An 18,634-nucleotide genomic window follows, 5' to 3' on the forward strand; every position below is an offset into this window, starting at 1 on the left:
ATTGCTTTGTCTGTTCTATGTCTTTTTTTCTTTCATACAAATTTTAGGACTTTTTTTTTCTTCTAGTTTTGTGAAGAGTACCATTAGTATTTTGATGGAGATTCCATTGAATCTGTATTTCACTTTTGGTAGAATGGCCATTTTAACTATTAAATCTGTCAATCCAAGAACACAGGAGGTTGTCCCATCTTCTAATGTCTTTCCCCTTCTTGGATAGATTTATTCTGAGGTTTTTGGTTTGGGGGCTTTTCTTTGGTGGGGTGTGGGGAGTTGAGATTACTGTGAATAGAAGTGTTTTCCTGATTTCTTTTTCATCAGGTTCATTATTGGGATATAGAAAACTTATTATATATCATTGGCAAACAAATAATTTGACTTCTATTTGTATTTCTTAATTTTCTTCTCTTGCTTAATTGCTCTGACTGAAATTTCAAAGTATGCATTGAATAACAGTGGTGAAAGTGGACATCATAGACTTGTTTCTGATTTTAATAGAAATGCTTTCAGCTTTTTACTGTTCCATATTATGTTAGCTTTGTGGTTCTTATATATAGCATTTATGATGTCGAGGTAAGCTCCTTGTATCCCCTCTTTTTTCAGTGTTTATAACATGAATAGGTGCTGAATTTTGTCAGACTTTTCCTGCATCTGTTGAGATGATCATGTGATTTTTGTTCTTAATTCTATTTATATGATTAATTACATTTATTGATGTGAATGTCTTGGACCAACCTTGCATCCCTGAGTGAAACCAACTTGATCATGATGTACAGCTCAGCTCCCTGCCCCCAAGCATTATGTTGGATTGAACCCAGTGGCATTATACCACCAAGTTATCCCCCAATCCCTGTTATTTTTGAAACAAGGTCTTGTTTGTTAAATTGTTGAGGCTGCCTTCAAACTTGTAATCCCCCTGCTTTAGCCAAGACACTGGGATTTGGGGTGTGCACCACCACACATGGTCTGTATAGTCTTATCAGTGTATTTTTTGAATGTGGGTTGCTAATAATATTTTATTAAGGAGTTTTGCATCTATGTTCATCAGGGATATTAGTCTACAATTTTCTTTCATTTTGTGTCCTTATCTGGTTTTGATATAAGAGTGATAATGACTTTATAGTGTGCTACACACACATACACACACACACACACATAATAATAATAATAATAATAATTTGAGGAGGATTAGCTTTAGTTTTTCTTTGGGTCTTGTAGAATTCATCTAAGAACCATCTGGTCCTGGGCTTTTCTTTGTTGAAAGTCTTTTTTATTACTGCTTCGGTATCATTGCTGATTATTGGTGTGTTTGGGTTTATTCTATCCTCCTGATTTAATTTGGATAGGTCATATGTGTCTAAAACATTGCTAATATCTTCTAAATTTTTCAATGTATTGGAATATAAGGTTGCTATCTTAGAGAATGATGATACTGCCATTACCTAGGAGTTGTTTATGTTTCTCATTTTCTTTCTCTGTGCTTGCAGTCATCACAAAGTCACATCAAGTCTACTTTATACCTTTAGTCTATCTTCTTTCCCTGACTGTGCTGGTTCTATTATCCAGCCCAGTGGTTTTTGACCACAGTATTAATATTAGTAAAATTCCATTGTTTGCAAGTGGTTTACCTTAAAATAAGATAAACCTGATCCCACAATATGTAGATCGTAGCCAACTTTTTCTTCTATCATACGCACAAGAGTTAATAGCAAGAATCAACAAATGGGACTTACTTAAACTAAAAAGGTTTTTCACAGCAAGAGAAACAATAAGAGAAGTAAATCGGGAGCCTACATCATGGGAACAAATTTTTACTCCTCACACTTCAGATAGAGCCTTAATATCCAGAGTATACAAAGAACTCAAAAAATTAGACAATAAGACAACAAATAACCCAATCAACAAATGGGCCAAGGACCTGAACATACACTTCTCAGAGGAGGACATACAATCAATCAACAAATACATGAAAAAATGCTCACCATCTCTAGCAGTCAGATAAATGCAAATAAAAACTACCCTAAGATACCATCTCACTCCAGTAAGATTGGTGGCCATTATGAAGTCAAACAATAACAAGTGCTGGAGAGGATGTGGGGAAAAGGGTACTCTTGTACATTGCTGGTGGGACTGCAAATTGGTTCGGCCAATTTGGAAAGCAGTATGGAGATTCCTGGGAAAGCTAGGAATGGAACCACCATTTGACCCAGTTATTGCCCTTCTTGATCTATTCCCTGAAGACCTTAAAAGAGCGTACTACAGGGATACTGCCACATCGATGTTCACAGCAGCACAATTCACAATAGCTAGACTGTGGAACCAACCCAGATGCCCTTCAATGGATGAATGGATTAAAAAAATATGGCATTTATACACCATGGAGTATTACGCAGCACTAAAAAATGACAAAATCATAGAATTTGCAGGGAAATGGATGGCACTAGAGCAGATTATGCTTAGTGAAGCTAGCCAATCCCTAAAAAACAAATACCAAATGTCTTCTTTGATATAATGAGAGCAACTAAGAATAGAGCAGGGAGGAAGAGCAGGAAGAAAAGATTGACTTTAAACAGAGACACGAGATAGGAGGGAAAGAGAGAGAAAAGGGGAATTGCATGGAAATGGAAAGAGACCCTCATTGTTATAAAAAACTACATAAAAGAGGTTGTGAGGGGAATTGGAAGAAAAAACAAGGAGAGAAATGAATTACAGTAGATGGGATAGAAAGAGAAGATGGGGGGAAGGGGGATAGTAGAGGATAGGAAAGGTAGCAGAATACAACAGTTACTAGTATGGGATTATGTAAAAATGTGAATGTGTAACCGATGTGATTCTGCAGTCTGTATTGGGGGTAAAAATGGGAGTTCATAACTCATTTGAAACTAATGTTTGAAATATGATATGTCAAGAGTTTTGTAAGGTTTTGAACAACCAATAAAAAAAATAAAGGAAAAATGATTCAGAAAAAAAATAAAATAAATAAATAAATAAATAAATAAATAAATAAGATAAACCAAAACAACTAAAAAAAAAAAAAAGTCTTGTAAGTGTCACTTTCACTGACTTGAATTCCACCCTACTTTTAGGATAGAGGAGAAAGTAGTAACATTACAACTAGTGTGACAGAAAGTACCAGTAATTCTCAGGGCATCTGTTATGGTTGGATCTGGAATGTCACATAAAAGCTCATGTGTTGAAGACTCAAGTCCCAATGCAGCAATGTCCAGTGGTGGGACTTTTGGGAAGTGATTGCATCATGAGGGCTGTTACCTAGTCAGTGGGTTAGCTAATTTGATGGATTAATAATTTGAATGGACTACTAGGAGGTAGTCTTAAAGGCAGATGGGCCCTGATTAGAGGAAATAGGTTATCGGAGGCATGCCCTTGGGGAACTGTATATTGTCCCTGGCCCTTTCCTCACTATGTTTCCTAGCTGCCATGAGCTGAGAAGTTTTCTGCCTTACCCTTCCACCATGAGGTTCTGTCTCACCTCAAAATTTTTATATCTTTTTGACTGTAGAAGTCCTATAGCATAGTTGTGCATCTTCAATAAAATAGTAATATCTTACTTAGAGTAATACTTTCTCTAACTTTGTGTTGTGTTGTTGGTACTGGTGATTGAATCCAGGGGTGTTTCACTGAGCAACATCCCCAGGCCTCTGTTTTTATTTTGAGACAAGGTCTTGGTAAGTTGCTGATGGTCTAAGATGCTAAGACTGGCCTTAAACTTTGATTCTCTTACTTCAGCCTTGCAAGTTACTGGGATTACGAGTGTGTGCCACTACACCTGGCCAACACTTTAATTTTAAGTAACATCGAAGTATATATTCTGAAAGTTGGGGAAAGAGAAGGGAGAAAATTAATATTTTATGAAAATGTTTTATGCCAGGACTGGCCTGTGTGCTTGCCTGTGTTATATATTTTCATTTTCTAACACCTCTGAGACAGAAGTGTCCATCTTATAGGAAGGAAAAAACTGAGGTTAAGAGAAGTTGAGTGGATTGTATACTCCAACACACATAGATTCTAAAATTCAGAACCCGGGTTTGTTCGTCAGACTTTAAAGTTCATGAATCATTTGTACATGATGTTGAAAATATAAGTTGAGAATGAATGCTAAGTATAGAAATAAATATGGTAAGGTCTTGAATTTAAAAATTTTAAATCATTTAAAAAGTTTATGTCTTTTTTTTTGTAGGCAGTTATTTGGCAGAAAACTAGAGTATCAGACCACAAGATGGCTCTCATGTCAGTTCTGGGGACTGCTGTTATGGGAAACATGGAATCTTTTCATTACCACTCTGAAGAATCTCAGGTATATAACAATTATAGTAATTCTTTAAAAATTCCGATTTACCAATGAAATTATTAAAATATTTCCCTTTTGGGAAGGTGGGGTAGTTAGAAATTTTTCTTTAAATATTTTTATCAAATATATAAATAAGGCAAAGAAAATACATACAAAGCTAACTAACTGTTCCTAGCTCTGTTTTCCTTTAATCTTTTCTGTTTGTTGCTTACATTGATTTCTAGAAATTTTTTTCAATTTAGACACTTACCTTGTATTTACACTATGAAAGGTGAGCTTGCTTATCCTTCCCTTCCTTTTCCCATGCTGCATATATACTCAGGACTGCAAATTCTTAGGATCTTCTCCATTTTTGTTCTTAAATATTTTTAGTTGTTGATAGACCTTTATTTTATTTATTTATTTTTTTATGGTGCTGCGGATTGTGCCTCACACATGCATCTTTTATTGTTCATTATTGTGTTGTGCACTTAACACGGATGTTTTTAATCTGCAGACTTGTTTCTTTCTTAGCCTGAGGTATATATTTCCATTCATTATCACTCTTTTTTCTCTGTTTTTTAATGGAAATCCTTATTGATTACAACCTTCCGTTATTCCATCTTCTGTAAGTTTGGGGAGATCTTTTTGTATTTTTTAATTCTTCTATCTTTTTTTTTTTGAAAATTGTGTTTAATTCTAAGAGTATTTTTACTTTATTGCTCTTTTACAACTTACTATTATGGGTATATAACATTTTACAACTTACTGTTATGGGTACATAAATTCCTTAAATTTTTATTTATTAGAAGTCAGGTTTTGTTTTCCTTATCAAGTCTTTTTCCTCCAAACCTCTGATTCTCGTTCCTTGTCTTTCCTTTTAAGTAGGAAATCTAATTGGGAATTCAGTGTTTATGTCTGGGCTTATTGATTTTTTTCAGGGTTCCCTTGAGTGTTATGTAATCGAGATCCTGTTCCTGTTCCTGGAAACTTGTAGATTCACAAATGCCATAATGGAATGAGGAGTTATTTTTCACACTGTCCTTACTCACTGACCTGGTGCTGCTCAGGAAATTAATTACATCTCTCTTTCCTTTTTTACTTCTAGCACAAAGTTAGATTAATTGTGATTAGAGAAAAGTACTTTCATTTGCCCTTTGTTTGCTAATTTTAAGCCTATAGGCTCTCTGGAGTTCTGCTGCTTATGGTGACTGATGCAGGATGATAAAGGCACATCTAAATTCTCCTTAGTTCCCTGTGGCTTTAGGGGATTATGTTACCTGTGTGTCATCATGCTCTACACACTCTAGCTGTACCAGTTTTTGTCTCCAGACTACCAGTGTTGGTATCTCTTGGAAGATTGTTAGAAATAAAGAACGTCAGGCCCCAGCCCAGATCTACTGAAAAAGAATTTGTATTTTCCAAGGTCTTTAGGTATACATTCAAGTACAGAAGGCACTGATTCAGACTTGGTCAGTTGTGCTTCCAGGTGTGCATAGGACTGTCACATGAGTTAGTCCTTCAGTTAGGATTTTTTTCTCTAGAGTATTTTGAGATATGTTGCCAGATCTATGCTTGCCCATTGATATATTTTTTCTTTTCTCTTAACATAGAATTGCATAAAGACTCTTGGTAATCTATTATAGATACCAGATTTTTGCTATGCCCTCATGTGATTATTTTTGCAAGGAGTAATGGAAGAATTTGGAAAGCTTGTGTTCCTATTGTATGGACTGTTCAAATAGTTAAACTTCGTCTATTTCTCTGATGAAAGTGACCATATAACCAAATTCCTTTTCTGTTCTTGTCTTCTGTGCCTAAACAGGTATATTTTTATTGCCACAAGTTACCTATCACCACTCTGTGCTTTACAGGCTTATACAGTTGAAGAAGACTTGTTCAGTATCAGAGTTTCTTTGAGCCCCTTCTCATCCCTGGCCAAAAGTTGGTTTCCATCTGCTAGAAAATTTTGTTCACCTGGGTGGACAAAATTCATTAAACTGAGATGATAGGTCATTTGTTAACTGGAAATGTTGGTCATAGATGATCTTTATACATCTCTTCCCTTATGTAAGGATTATTTTTATCTTCAGAGAGCTCACATGAGAAGAATCTCTTTATTCTGAATGATGATCTCAACTGAGCCACTACTGTGGCAGCCTTTGTTCAGTGTTTTCCAGCATGGCTTTGTTGGCCTGATGGAGCACCTCATATTATCCTTTTGTATGTGTGTGTGGTGCTGGGGATTGAACCCAAGGCTTTGTGCATGAGAGGCAAGCACTCTACCAACTGAGCTATATCTCCAACCCCATATTATCCTTCTTGACATCTGTCTTTTGGTATTTTTTTTCTCTGCATTACTCCATGCTAACTTCTGAGTGAATTCTTCAATGTTGCTTTATTTTTGTTCCCAAAACCATTTATTTGTTTCCAGGATTCAGAATTTATTTATTTTCATATTCTTTTCTAAAACTGATTTGTAGCTGTCAATTTTAATTTATATACCTTTTATTTTTTAATAAATGCTATTTTTTTTTTTTTTAGTTTCTGAAAAGCATGCTAAACATACCAATTTCAGTCTTTTTCATTTTACTCTATTATTTGTTTTCCTGAAAATTCTCCCATTCTTTTCTGTTGGATACGCTTTGAAATTTCAATTTTAGCAAAATCATTTTGAATACAAGTTTGTTTTTGTTGTTTTTTTTTTTTCTCCCCCCACTTAACTCTCCTTTCCCTATTTTGGCGGATATTTCTTGCCCAACCCCAGCTGAAAACCAGGTATTACATTAGTAGTTCATGCCTCTCATCCTGCCAGGATTTTACACTCTTTTTCCTAGCCAGTTTGGCTTAGCCTTCTTCCTGGTTTTGGATTTGTCTCTGTTTTTTCCTGTGACCCTGGCAGGCAGCTCCAGACAGTGGTCACAGTATTTTGAAGTTATTGGTTTTTTTTGTTTGTTTGTTTGTTTTTAGGGGAGGTGCCAGATGAGCTCCCTATTTCAAACTGCAAGACTGGTTTCAGTTTTCTCCCTTGTATGGCGTTTTCTGCCCATATTTCATGGTAGAATTTAATTTTCAAATCCATAATATCTTTGATTCACTTTTATGTGGTTAGATCTTAAGAAATTATTTTAAAAATTGACTTAATCATTGCTATATAAGTTTGCAGTTGGGATGGGAGAGAAGGGAATTGCCACAAATTTGTTTCACCCTGACCAGAATAATTTATTTTATAAATATAACTCCATAGTGTTATGGAATTTTACTGAAAGAAGAGAAAGATTAGGATTAGGTAACCAGTCACAGTTGCACCATATAATTAGAATAGAGAAGAAGAGATGGGTTTGGCAGACTGTGTAAATAGCAGGCCCTTTATCATGGTAAAGGAATACAGGAAGAACTAGTTGGAAACCAGGGTAGATGTGGGATGAAACAGTTTGTAAAGTTTTGAATGTGATGAGATTAAGAATATCTTTATGACAACCAGTTGATATTAACATTCAGGATTGAAAGAAATAAGACTGTAATATCTATGTCAGCATCTCTGATTTATGGTTAGTTGTTAAAACTTTAGATGTGAATGAAATTATTCAGAGTAACTAGAGAGAAAAAAAAGGGGGCCCGATGATGGAATTTAAATTGTTCATCATCATTTACAGGAGTTAAGGAAAAGAGACATCAGCAAACCAGACTGAGGTAAAGGTGTCAGAAAGGAAGCAGAAAGACTAAAAGGGAGTTGAAACAGGTTCATGTAGTAAAATGTTTCCTGAAGGAGAGAGTGGTTATTACTCTCCACAGAGTCAAATAAGAGGACTGGAGTTGGTCACTGAAGTAGAAGGCAGCTTATAGAAGGGATTGTAGAAGAAGAGAAACCCAGAGTTGAGAAGCAGTCAGGGGAGTGATATTTAACTGTAGTTTGCCTTCAATTTTTGTTTTCCTTTTTAAGTTAAGGTACAGAGTCTTCTTTTAAAGTCTGTCAAGTTTCTTATTTTGTTGCATGATTGGTTCTTTATGTTCTTATTCTATGAACTAGCCTGATTTTTAATTTTTATACATTTATAAGAGTTTGCTGTTTTATTTTACTTTTCCATATAACTTAAACATAATTGAATCTTAGAATTATCCTAATCATCCTAAGCCATTTTTAAAGCTCAAAGTTTAGAAGTAATAGTAATTATACAAATGGTCAACTAAGATAATGTGAAAGAAAATCACTAGCAGTTATATACTTTTTTTATTTTCTTCTTCTTTTCCTACCCACAGAAGGAGGTAGTTTTTTGGGTTTTTGTTTTGTTTTGTTTTTTAAATCCACACACCCAATAAGTCTTTCAGAGGCTAAAGAGACTCTCTTCCTGATGCCCAGCATATGCTTTAAGAAGGGTCTCATGTTACCTGGTAAGTTATACAACCATTTATAAATGCTGTGAAGTTTTACAGTTAATTAAGTGGTATCATTTTGTAATGGGTTATCCAGCATTATTAATTTATTTTTCAAATTGGCACAATTTGGCACTGTGACAATAATGCACTTAGTGTTCTAAAATTGGTAATGCATCTTCTTAAACACTTATTTCCAAGATGAAGGTTAGCCATGGACATAGGTGGCAGCCTACAGTCTGTGTTGGTAAGGAGCCTCATAGTTCCTGCTTAAATAAAAATAGCACACTACTGACATACTTGCTTTCCTTAACCTAAACTAAATTTTAATATTAATGTTTCTTAGCAGATTAATGGCCCATCTAGTTCCAGTTGTTTTGGATAAAAGATTATGAGCCTATATTTTAAATAATTTGACCAAAATTACATAGACAGTAGTGGAGCTGGGGTTCAAACCTTGACATTCTAGCTTTAACCTGTATTTTTAATTGTTCTCTATATTGTCTTTATATGTGTTAATTAGCTAAGGGTAAATGTAGGAGAATGTTCCCTGCCTTCCATCTTTTAAAGACTCCTCTCTTCTCTCTGGCTCTTTTCTAGTATCTTTTTTTTCTCTCTCCATATATTTGTAGAAGAAAGAAAGATAGCATATAAATTGTCAGCAAAACTTTTCTAGAAAAGTTCTCTAAGTAATGAAGATAAAGTACAACAGTGCAGGTTAGCTCCGAGTAAGGTTTTTTTTTTTAAAAAAAAGTAAGTTTTTTTTTTTTTAACTCAGAAATAAAGACCCAGTAAGATTGGCTATGTAGCAAACTCAGAAAAAAGGTAGAAATTGCTGCTGCTTTATGGGAAAAGGCAGTTAAAAAGAAAAAGACAAACAGCCAAAGAAAAGTTACAATGTGAGGAAAGAAATTTTTTAAAAAGAAAAAAGGTAAAATTGAACAAAGAATGCATTCTTATGGTCCTATGACAATTAAATATTTTTAAAACTATGACCATTCATGAAGTTTTATAAATGGCAATTTTTACTTAGAGTTGCAAAGAAACACACAACAAGGTGGGGACAGGAAGAAAGAAGTTCAGAAGATTATACAAAGGGGAATGGGGACAAGGGAGGGAGGATGGGAATAGGAAAGACAGTGGAATGAATCTGACATAACTTTTCTATGTACATATATGAAAACACCACAGGGAATCTCATCATTGTATGCATTACACAGGCTGGGATCCTAATTAGAATAAGATATACTCCATGTTTGTATAAAGATATCAAAATAGACTCTAACGCATAACTAAGAACAAATTTTTAAAGAAAGAGAGACAGAGAACACAAGTTTAATATGTTTCAGTATTTTACTTAAGGTTAATTCTTGAGATGTGGTTATCGGAAATAACATGGCTATTTAGACCTTAAGTTGAAAATCAATTTTTAAAAATTTTTTATCTTCTAATATGTTGTATATAGCCAGACCCTTGAAACTACATTATTGACATGGCATATTCTGTAATTATCTATTACAATTACAGATTTCTCTAAGTGGATTCCTTCCAAAGCATGATGCGGACCACTCTTCCACAAGTCTTTCAACCCCAGAGAGGAGTTTCATCTTTATTAATAATAGACCAGTACATCAAAAAGACATATTAAAGGTAATCACTTTTATAAACAACTATCACTTGGATCAGCAATTAAGGGATAGCTCTGATATTTGTCAAATTGTTACAAAGGCCATTTCCAAAATAGGAAAAGGAAGTGATAAACAGATGCAGTATCATTTATTAAACACAGTGCTAAGTATTTACAAATAATGTCTTATTTACACTTCACAACAACTCTGAAATGCATTATTCTCTCCATTTATTGTGAGGAAACAAAAGTTAAATGACTTTTTAAAGGAAAATAGCAAGGAAGTCAGTGAGTTTTGATTTGAACCCTAGGCCTTCAAAACTTTTCATGACATCGTTTTTTAATCATGAAACCAGTTACATTGGATGATTGTATTTCTTATGGATGCTGTGCTTCCTACAGGCTCAAGTCCTCTATGGGAATGTTATTTAGATTTTGCTTTTCCTAATAAGCAGTTAACCTCTACTCAGCTTATCAGTTGAGTCTATTTCTCTTGGTAGTGTTTCAGGATTGGCAATAATATCTGCATTTACATGGTACTTTAGTCTTTTATTCATTATATTCCAGTTAATCCGACATTATTATAATCTAAAGTGCCTAAAGGAATCTACTCGTTTATATCCCATTTTCTTCATGAAAATTGATGTTCCTACAGCCAATGTGGATGTAAATTTAACACCAGATAAAAGTCAAGTATTATTACAGAATAAGGTAACCTTTTTGATCATTTTTATATTTATGCTATTTATAAACGTATGCAGTCCTCTTTTAATATTAAAAAACTTGCTTTTTTTCTTTTTTATTATTTTTAATCTTGAGTATTGTTTTAACAATCTCCTCTAAAATTTGTTAATTTCTATTTTTAGGAATCTGTTTTAATTGCTCTTGAAAATCTGATGACAACTTGTTATGGACCACTACCTAGTACAAATTCTTATGAAAATAATAAAACAGATGTTTCCTCAGCTGACATGGTTGTTAGTAAAACAGCAGAAACAGATGTGCTTCTTAATAAAATGGAATCATCTGGAAATAATTACCCAAATGTTGATACTTTGGCCATTCCTTTCCAAAATGATGTCCATAATGGTGAATCTAGAAAAAACCCTAATCATTGTTCAGATCACCAGATAAGTATTGATAAGCATTGTGATGATTTTAGTTCTGAAAATTACAGCATTAGTAAAGACACAAGAAATACATTTCAAAAAATCTCATTCAATAATTTATTAGGAGAGGACAAGCAGAGTGAATGTAGTGAAACTTGTTTTGTAGGTTCTATTAAGCATACCCAATTTGAAAATGGCCGTGAAGGCCATATTGATGAGAATGAGGAAAAAGAAGAGGAAGCAGTTTCTGAGAAGTCTTTGAAAATTTGTGCAGATGACTGGAGCAAGGGAAATGTACTTAAGAATTCAGAGGGAGAAAATATCGAACCTGTGAAAATTTTAGTGCCTCAAGAAAGTTTAGCATCTAAAGTAAGTAATGATAATCATCCAGGCTTTGAACAAAAGAACTCCAGTGATGATTCCTGTATCAAAAAATCAAATGTAATAGATAACAAATCTGGACAGCTTACAGCCTATGACTTAATTAGTAGTCGAGTAATCAAAAAACCCATGTCAGCAAGTGCCCTTTTTATTCAAGATCGACGTGCTCAGTTTCTCACACAAAATCCTAAGACTAGTTTGGAGGATGCAACAATACAAATTGAAGAACTGTGGAAGACATTGAGTGAAGAGGAAAAACTGAAGTAAGTTTCCAGAGCTTACATGTGACCTGAATGCTCAGCTCTTTCCATTCTATATGACTCACTGGTTAAAAAAATTTTAGCTTATTAATTATGGAAAAGTAGAGTGGAAAATCTTTCTTGGTTTGGCTACAATATCTCATTGGTATCACTTGGTTGTTAATTTAGAGAGATTTTTTGCTTTAGTATTTTTGTGTTGTTTTGTAAGGGATTTTGTTTGTATAAGCCATAACAACTTTTTAATATTTATTAAGTTTGTTGTTAAAGGTTTTCTATTCTTCTCAATGTAAAACAACCATTTTCTTCTGTTTCTTTTTTGATTCATGTTAAATAACTTTTCTGTTGCCGGAACATTTTTTAAAGTTTGTATTAGAACAGTTAAAACAATGATTTTTTAATATCTTGACTGTTTCCCTTTTTTAAATTGGTCTCCAAAATGTGTAGCACAATACAAAAGAATTGTGCCATTGTTGCAGAATCTTGTTAGTGATATTAACACTGTCCCTGTTCAGTATAATTCAAGTCTTGCTTCTAAAATTTATTGTTTATTTAGAGGAAACTTATAAACCATACTGGATGTTTTTGATATGTAAAAGGCAGTTTGCTCTATCTCTGATTAAAATATTACTTTTTTCTTTAGATCAGATGGTCAAAATAAATGTTCCTAAATAATATGATGGGTGTTTCTAATTGATTTATCACACTTAATATAAATACAAAATGTTTTGAAGGATCTGGTTCACCAGAAAATTAAAAAGTAGAATTATAGTCCTGATCATCTGTTATCTACAGTGTCTCAATGCTACATCAAATATCTGGAAACAAATTTTTAAATGTAATCCATTATCCAGAGTATATTTCATAATAAACTACATGGATACTTAACCAGGTTTTAAATTTTTTCATTGCTCTGTTAATCTTACAAGGACACTGTCAATGCAGAATAATAAAGACCACTATTGATACCAGTATGGAAAGCCTCCATAAATTAACTCTCTCTTCCCTTTTTTTTTCCTCTTTTTAAAGGGAGAGATGGTGGTTTTCTTTTGTTCCTTTTCAGGCATACATAAAAATATGTTGTCCATTTCACCAGCCAATTCATATTTCAGTTCTGCTTCATGCATATCTCTACTTACTTTTCTTCCTCCTCCTCTGTTATTCTGAAGCAGATCCTAGGCATAAGATGATCTATTTCTTAAATATCTCAGCATGTGTCACTAAAAGGTCACATTCATATTTTAAACATAACTATAGTTGTCAAAAAACATGGATTTCTTAATATATCAAATATTAATGTTCAAATTTATAATTATTTTTAAAATGTCAGATTTTTAGTTTATCTTGAATCATCAGGCAAATAAAGTTGACACAATTGTGGTTGTCTTTAGTTTTACCTAAATGAAACAATTAGTAGTTTAAAGATGAGTGTATTTTACTAAAACATCACACCATACCTCATAATTATGTACAATATGTAAATATTGTACATATTAAAATAGAAAAGATTATTATATTTAACTTTTAAATACAGTAAGCCTACTGAAGTTGAATTGCATTATCCACAGAGGTGATGAGTTGAGAATTGCCTCGGAATGGAAAAAAGCCATAGATGTTTTTACTTCTCAATGGAAGTAGGGACAGTCAGCTTAGAATGATAATGTGTCAGGCTGACTGTTCTTGTAAATTATAACAGTGGGTATTATTTCAGTTGCTTTTTGGGGAATATCCACGTTGTTTCTTCTATGGGGTCCCATGATATTAGATTACTGGGACTATGATTAATAGACTTCATCTAAAAATTTGTTATCACTAGTTAATATTCTGAAATCCAAAATTTTCTATCTTATATTGCCATCAGGTAGACAAAGCAGGCACTGGTTTCAAGAACAGGGAAACTGCACCTCCGTTCTCAGTCATTCTGTGCAAGCTTTTGGTAAAAATGTCCAGACAGTCTCATGGACTGTTGTGAGGATTAAATAAGATAGTAAGATATAAGATCAATGACTAATACATAAAAATGATTACTATATTAATATAATCAATTTTTAATCAGTGAAAGTTTTGAATCTATGAAAACGTCATTCTGTTGTGATTTTCACTTGCTAAATCAAGTGATTTAATTTGGACATTAGAAATAGAAATCTGTTAAGAAAATATAGGTATCTTGGAATTAGGTCTAATTGTATGTCAGAAAATGCAGTGAAATTTGTAATTATAATCTTTTAGAGCCAAAGGTCCTTAGACTACCACCAACTGAGTCCACAGTCATGGTAAGTAATAAGATAGAGTAAAAATGATACCACACCCAGGAATCACAACTACCACACTACCTCTATCTAGTGAGGAAGATTTAATAAAACAAGTAGTAATCTTAAAATTTAGTATGTTTTAAGATAAAGAAAATATAGGGAGTGATGAAAACACTTAGCAGTTGGGCTTAATCTCATCTGAATTATTTCCCTAAATAGAAACTAACCAGAAAGGGTTTAGGGAATTGTCAACCTAGAAGGAACATGGTGTTATTGAAGAACTAAAAATTCCCTCTATGATAGGAACATGTGAAGAAATGTGGTAAAGAAAGATGGAGAAAGCAGAAGACAGATCGTGGAAGGTTCTGTAAGTCGAAGGACTAGGATCAGGATTTTCCTGCTGTTAAGCTTCTGCTGAAAGCTTAGGAAAGATTTTGGAGTAGGGGATACTTTTATTTTGTAATTTGTTTTTCTTAAATTTTTGCCACCTTGCTTTCCTTTCCTTTCTAGTAGAATTAGAATCCAGGGTTAAACAAAGTGCCCTGCCCTTGGAGTCTCAGTAAGTTGGTGTTAATTTGTACTTTTCATTTGTAGTAGATAGGAATGTATAACTAACAGTAACATTGCAATTGGGATATTATTGAAAATAATAAAATTTATATTAAATGTAATCTTTACTCTCAAAAACATTTGAATTGACTACTGGTCAAGTTATGGGGAATATTTTCCATTCAAGTTGCTAAGTCCCTTAATGACATTAAATACAAAGGTAGCAGCTGTTTTTACTTAACATTTACCTAATATTTCTTTGGACATAACTTTTTATATTTCCCAAGGAACTAATTAAATTGACTTCTTCAGTAAATCAAAGATTAGTACCATATGTGAAAATTTGCACATTTTAACTAATTACAAATGGTGACCTTTGTCTTGAACTCATTTTTCCACCACACAGGAAAAATCTTGAATTTTGAATGTCCAAGTGCTAAAAATACTTTTTTCTAATACGTGTTAAGTAAACTACTGAAAGTCATGTTGTTTATAAATAATCCAGAACTTCACGTTCTAAATATAAATGGGAGGAAATAACTTTTAAAAGTGTGAATATGCCATGGTAAGTAACCAAAAGAAAGATTTTTTTTATCTAGTTCACAATTAAACAAGGTCCTTTTAAGCATTTTTATTCAACTAACATTTCTGTATTCAGCAAGTATGTACTAAGTACAAATTACATGCTCTTTTGTGGTATCTTATCTAGATCTCTTAATCCCATTTTTTAAAAAATTCGAAACATGTTTTATGAACTATTAACTGAGATAATAGGATTAGTATTCTTTTGGCATATCTCGTAAAGTTTTTCATAAACATCACGACATCTAGTCATTTGTTAAGCCAACAAACATTTTATATTGATTTCTGAGAAAGCTGTGGACCTGTGAAGGTGTGATACCATAAACTGGCCAATATGGCAGCTCTCTGATATCTATTCAAGATTTTTCTTAAAAATATTATGTGCATTTTACTTAGCATTCAGCCAGTTTATTCAGAGAAGGAGACCAAAAAATAGCTTTAATTGTCTAGTCCCAAATTTAAAACTTAAAAAAAGTGTTTAACAAGGTTATTTAATACCAACCTTCAGTCATATGCCACATTCATTATAAGATTTATATTGCTGCTTCTTCATTTATTTACTTACTTTTGTATTTTTATTCCCCTCTTTCTGTTATAGAATCTTGTCTTAATCTTTGGTTTTTACCAATTTGATTCTAACATACTTAATTACGGATTTCATTGAATTTATCCTGCTTGGGATTTGTTGACTTTCTTGGATTTGTGAACTATATTTTTTCAAATTGGCCAATTTTTAGTCCCAATTTCCTCACAACTTCCCCCATTGTTTTCTTTTCCAGCTTTCTCTTTTTCATTTGGGAGTTGAGTTAATACATTAGAATGTTTGTTGTGTAGTTGGTCACTGAGGTGCTTTTCAGACTTCAATCATTTCTCTCTCAGATCACTTCTATTGCTGTCTTCAAGTTCACTTCTTCTTTTGTGCTATCTCTGATCTCTTTTTGAGCCTACAGAGTGCATATTTCATTTCAGATTTTGTGTTTTTTAGTTGCAGAATTTCTATTTGGATTTCATTCTTTTTTATAATTTCCACTCTCTGTTGAGGTTACCCCTTCTGGTATCTCATTATGATCATCTTTAAGTCCTGAACCACTTATTAAGAAGAAAGAAAGAAAAGAAAAACTAGTTTCAAATGTTTAAATCTTGAAATTGGCTTCTAACTGACCACTTTTTCCTCTTGACTATGATTCACATTTTCTGTTTTATTGCTTGAATGGTAACTTTTAATAGTATAATGGACATTGTGGGTAAGATATTGAAAACTCTGGATTCTGTTTTCTTCTAAAATGTGTTGATTTTTGTTCTACTTGATGTTTAAATTATGGATCACCTTGAGCTTATGTAAGGCTTTGTTTTATACTTTGTTTGGGATAGACTGTTAAGTTTTGCCCTTAGTTCTAGCTTCCTATTTTTGGGACATAGTTTTTACTCCCAGATATAGCCCATTTCCAGTCATAATTGAAGCCCAGGGTGTTTACCAAGCCATAAAACCACATGTAATTCAAACTCTATTTCCCGTGCACTGGGCAGAAGCTAAAATCTCTGTTGAGCTCATTTAGCTTTCTGAAGGTTGTTTTCCTTTGGGCCTACCCAAATGGGATTTTGGGGGATTTTCTCTCTGAATTTTAAGTTGTTCTAGAAACAAGCAGCTCTGTGTTGTAATAGCTTAAGCTAGTAAGCCTTCTAATTAAGTTCTTGCCACTACTCACCCCCCTGATGCTAGGGACTGCCCTCTGGGTAAGAGCTGTATAAATGTGTAAGTGTGAATCCATTCCAATTTCTGCCTGTTTTGGCTGTTCTTCAGTGCCTATTTGAAATAGTTGATTTTTATATTTCATCTAGCATTTATTATAATTATACACAGAGGAGTTAGTCTAATACATGTTCCTTTGTCATTGTTGGACCTGGAGTCTTTATTTTTTATAAAATTTACTTTATAAAATTAATACATTTCTGATAATGACCTTATTAGTTCTGTTTTATCTCTATTCTTAGATATGAGGAAAAGGCTACTAAAGACTTGGAACGATACAATAGTCAAATGAAGAAAGCCATTGAACACGAGTCACAAATACCAAAAGATGGCAGAAAAAAGATAAAATCCACCAGCACATGGACTTTGGCACAGAAGCACAAGTTGAAAGCCTCATTATCTAATCAACCAAAACTTGATGAGCTTTTTCAGTCCCAAGCTGAAAAAAAAAGGAGTGAAAACATTAAAACAGTAAAGATTCCCTTTTCTATGAAAAACTTAAAAATAAATTTTGAGAAACAAAAAAAAATTGACTTAGAAGAAGATGAACTTTGCTTGATCCACAATCTCAGGTTTCCTGATGCATGGCTAATTACATCCAAAACAGAAATAATGTTACTGAATCCATATAGAGTAGAAGAAGCCCTGCTATTTAAAAGACTTCTTGAGAATTATAAACTTCCTGCAGAACAACTAGAAAAGCCAATTATATTAACAGAGAGGTATGGTAATATAATTTTAAACTCAACATTTATTAATTCATACTGAATTAGGAATTACAGATAAAAAGTTGAAAGTTTTTCTAGGTTAAATGACATTTTTAAATTTTCTAATTTTTACTGGAATTAATTGCTTATAAATAATTTCCAAATATTCTAGATAGTTTACTTCTGCATTTAATTAAATATCAAGCTTGTTTTCCTTTATATTAGTGACTTCCCTAGGGTAATTTTGAAGTTAAGTTGTTGTGACTCTCTTTGATTTTTGCACCATTATAGCTTTCAGACATAGTACAACATAGAATAATACAGTGAATGCCTTTATCAATAGTTATCAAGATTTTACCACATTTTTATATCTGACCTTTTATACACACACACAGACACACACACACAATTTTCTTTCACTTGTTAAAAGTATTTGAGAATAATCTCTATGCTTTATTCTTTAGTATATCTCTTAAAAATGGCTGTTTTCTTACATAACTGCACCTTTTTTATACCTTACCTTAACTGTACCTTAATACAATAATAATTACTTGAAATTATTCCTCATTGCTTCAAAATGTCTTTTTTTATAGTTTTAAAATGCAAAATTTTATTTGTATCAACAAGATTCACATAGTATATTTCATTATGTCTTCTAAATCCCTTAATATCATATTGCTTATTTCTTATTGGCCCCGAATCACTTATTCAGTAGAATATTCTGTTATCTTATTTACTTCCTAGTGTATAACTTCTTTTAC

The 18,634-nt window shown here is 33.0% G+C and overlaps 1 protein-coding gene across 13 annotated transcripts in view; it reads left to right on the forward strand.

Moving 5' to 3' along the window:
• The window catches only part of Pms1 (PMS1 homolog 1, mismatch repair system component), a 96,158-nt gene that overhangs the window by 67,660 nt on the left and 9,864 nt on the right, over window positions 1–18,634 (forward strand). For 9 of the 13 annotated variants that reach the window (XM_078017718.1, XM_013358203.4, XM_078017717.1 and 6 more), the window contains 5 exons: window positions 4,196–4,312; window positions 10,187–10,309; window positions 10,854–10,997; window positions 11,153–12,039; window positions 17,409–17,888. In XM_078017718.1, the coding sequence (XP_077873844.1) occupies window positions 4,196–4,312; window positions 10,187–10,309; window positions 10,854–10,997; window positions 11,153–12,039; window positions 17,409–17,888 (1,751 nt within the window). Of the gene's footprint in view, window positions 1–4,195; window positions 4,313–8,545; window positions 8,678–10,186; window positions 10,310–10,853; window positions 10,998–11,152; window positions 12,040–17,408; window positions 17,889–18,634 lie in introns of those variants that run through there. The other 4 variants (XM_078017720.1, XR_005738036.2, XR_005738038.2 and 1 more) reach the window with 4 other exon arrangements.

The sequence above is a fragment of the Ictidomys tridecemlineatus genome, chromosome 7 (assembly GCF_052094955.1).
Source record: "Ictidomys tridecemlineatus isolate mIctTri1 chromosome 7, mIctTri1.hap1, whole genome shotgun sequence".
Taxonomy (NCBI): Eukaryota; Metazoa; Chordata; class Mammalia; order Rodentia; family Sciuridae; genus Ictidomys; species Ictidomys tridecemlineatus.